General features: G+C 40.1%; 1 protein-coding gene across 6 annotated transcripts in view; it reads left to right on the forward strand.

The window, feature by feature from the left end:
• pld2 (phospholipase D2) overlaps window positions 1-3,330 on the forward strand; it is a 20,177-nt gene extending 16,847 nt beyond the window's left edge. For all 6 annotated transcript variants that reach the window (XM_005922118.3, XM_005922120.3, XM_005922119.3 and 3 more), the window contains 3 exons: window positions 74-227; window positions 455-572; window positions 695-3,330. In XM_005922118.3, the coding sequence (XP_005922180.1) occupies window positions 74-227; window positions 455-572; window positions 695-919 (497 nt within the window). In that variant the 3' untranslated portion in view covers window positions 920-3,330. The remainder of the gene's footprint in view (window positions 1-73; window positions 228-454; window positions 573-694) is intronic.

Consider the following 3,330-nt stretch of genomic DNA (forward strand, 5'->3'; position numbering starts at 1 on the left):
TTTATTTTTTTACATGAATCATGCTTCTGAATGGACACACTGTAAATGCTTGTACTGTCCGTTTTTGCTCCAGGATCAGCCAACATTAATGACCGTAGCATGCTGGGCTCCCGAGACAGTGAGTTGGCAGTATTTGTGGAAGATGAAGAGAGGGTCCCATCCATCATGGGAGGGGAGGAATACCAGGCAGGACCACTGACACTTGCTCTACGCAAAGAGTGCTTCAGGTCAGGGCAAAAGCCTCTTGATGACTTATTAGCAACTTATAGTCTAATGTAGTTTTGCTACAAGATACAAATGTGAGAGTGAGACCTCTAAGTATATGGGCTTCTTTTTACACACAGACAAGCAAAAATATTTGATCCTGCATGGGAAACCTGTGCAGTTTTGTCATTACTTAACCATATTTTTTTCTGTTATTTGAATATTTTTGGCCTTTTCTTTGCTATACCAGGGTTCTTGTTGGAGCTGCTTCAGACCCCAGTATAAATATTGACGATCCAATCAGTGATGAGTTCTTCTTCTTGGTTTGGAATGACACTGCTAAAACGAATGTTAACATTTATGACAAGGTGTGAATTGACCCCAAAACCTTTTTATATATATATATATATATCTAATTGTATCAATATGCATTTTCACTTCTCTCACCGCTCTTTGTTCTTCTTGGCTCTGTGGCCCTACTGTATGACAGGTGTTCAAGTGCCTGCCCTGCAACAGTGTCCATAGCATGCAAGCCCTGAGGGACTATTTAAATGTGGCTCGCCTCTGTGACACAGACCCCGAGCAGGCCAAAGAGGAACTAAAGGCCATCCGAGGAGTGCTGGTCCATTTCCCCTTAAAGTTTCTGTGTAGGGAAAACTTGCTGCCTCCACGGAACACTAAAGAAGGCATGGCTCCTGTAGGGCTGTGGACATAAGCAGCAGCTCAGCCATGTTCAGACCACTACATGACAATGCAACTGCTGCTGTACTGCAACCATCTTTCCTGTTGTCAGCACAGTAAACAGAAGGAGTTACAGCACCAGCACTTGAATGGTGAAAGGCGGAGAGAGGTGTTACCCTTATCAAATTTATTAATGATCCACTTATGATTACTTTGTCTTTTTGATTGACAATGGGCTAATGTGACTGATGTTAGCTACTGACATGCAAATTTTACAATGTCCTGTCTATATTAGGTTGTGCTGACCAATTTGTTTGTGATGTCTGCTTTATAATAGCTTCAGTGTGATCTGATCTGCATGTCTGGCGGCGGTGCAGAGCACAGATAAATGAATGTATGAGTCAGGAGAGGATTGCAAGGTTGTATTAGAAATCAAGCATCTCACATGATCTGGGAACATAGTGTACATTTATTGGTGCACGATTTTTGGGTGGGTGGGTGACTCTCTCTCTCTGTCTCTTTTCTCTCACTCTCTCCCTCTGAGGCTTCACCTCTCACTGCAGTGCCAGAAAATCTGTCAGAACATTTGTGGTTGTTATGGTGACGGATATAAAGAGATGACTGGATTGTAGCTGAAATAAAGACTGGATAGGGCAGAATAGGGAGAGTGCTGATAAGAGGTACAACTTACTAAATCAGGATGGTGCACTGGGAAAAAGGAAGCTAATATTCTGCTAGGGCTGCTGACCATTTCTGGATATATGATCAGGTGGGGAAACTGTGAGAGCGGAAAGAAAAGCAGAACAAGATAATTAAAGGGTGTTAAGTTGATTTCCTGCTAATTGTTGCATTTTTTTAAGTCTCCATGACACCTTAGTGAATTTTTCCCACCATACTGTCGACAGTCCAGAACAGAACATTCCACTGCCCACTTGAGACCACTGAATATCTCAGCTATTTTTATGTTGGGTCCAGCATCTTTCATGTGTACCGTATGTTACATTTGCTCACAGACATAGCCGTTTGTTTAGGTCCACTATTTTTAGCCATAACGCTGACTTGAGTTGTGACGTGATGTCGTTTTCACGTTCTCACTGATTGCCATTTTGGGGCATCACGGGGCTGTTTTTTTGAAATGTCATTCCCTTGAGCTGTGACCAAGCCGCGACTGCTGTTGGGAAGTCTTTAAATGTCTTCTACTGGATACATTTGTAGCATTGCTGGTGAAAATAGACAGGAAACCTTTACCTCTTTTGTGTCATTGCATTGACTGAGATATCATGTAATAATACAGCGGGTAAGGTACAGTATGTGCCTTAGAAAAACAGGAATTGGATTCTAAGGGTTGATGGAAAATCAAAGCGAGGGGGAATGTACATTTTTCTGCAACTGTAGATTGTGCATTTGGGCAAAACTGTAACTCATTTTTCAATATCTGAAGCACTGGGCCAGGTTTTATTACATGCACTTTCATCACAAGTTTTTTACAGCAACAAACAGCAGAAGGGGATAAAGGCCAGTCTGTAAAACTTGTAAATGGGACTCTGTTTTACATTCCTAGCCTTGTGCTAGTGTTATGACTACTGTGTGTGTGTGTGTGTGTGTTCTGGAAGGGGGTTGAGCCTTTGCACATGTTTCTTTTAAAGAGACCAGATAAAAGATGACCCAGAACAATGCAATGACAGTAAATCACAGTTAAGTGAATAATCCAGACTGTTGTATGAGCTTCTGACACACACCTATGAGTGAAAAACATTACCTTGGCAGTTCCATTGCAAAGCTGTCTGTGAATGGGACAGGTGCCCCATGCGACCAAGTCTACATGAAGTGTCTCACAGGATTGTTGTTCAGTTAAAGCATCTGTGTTTAGAAATATGGATGCTTACCTATGTAAGATATTAAAAGACACTATAAGCCCTTCCATATATATATTTTCTACCCTCTTTCTTGCAGCCCAAAGTGGTTGTCTTAACTGGTGTTCCTTTTAAGTTCTGCAGAAATGCCTGTAATATACCGGTTTCTCTCATGAATTTTATTTTTAATAGACCAATAATCAGCATTCCCAAACCACTTTTATGAATTTATTACTCATTGAAATGTGTTTGTATTCATTCCTGAGAGTCACTGTGTGAAACCTTGTCTCTGTAGATCAATGTCATTACCTTATAATTACTAATGTATAGGGTTACTAACACTCAGGGGTAGAGAGCGATGACCAATATTCTTACGTAGTCTTGTTAGTGCAATTATGAGCAACTTGTATTTTATTCTGTTTTTTTTAACATGAACTTGTTTTTTATATCCGAATATCTACTCTGTTTGAAAAATTTACTTTTTTCAGCCTTCTCTTGTATTACTTTTGTAAACATTAGTGCTTTCTTTTTAAAAAGAAAAGACTGCATTCAAACTGGATTTAATATATTTAAAAAATAAAACTTTCAAATG

The sequence above is a fragment of the Haplochromis burtoni genome, unplaced genomic scaffold (genome assembly GCF_018398535.1).
Source record: "Haplochromis burtoni strain Fernald_Lab_line unplaced genomic scaffold, NCSU_Asbu1 Contig_56, whole genome shotgun sequence".
NCBI lineage: Eukaryota > Metazoa > Chordata > Actinopteri > Cichliformes > Cichlidae > Haplochromis > Haplochromis burtoni.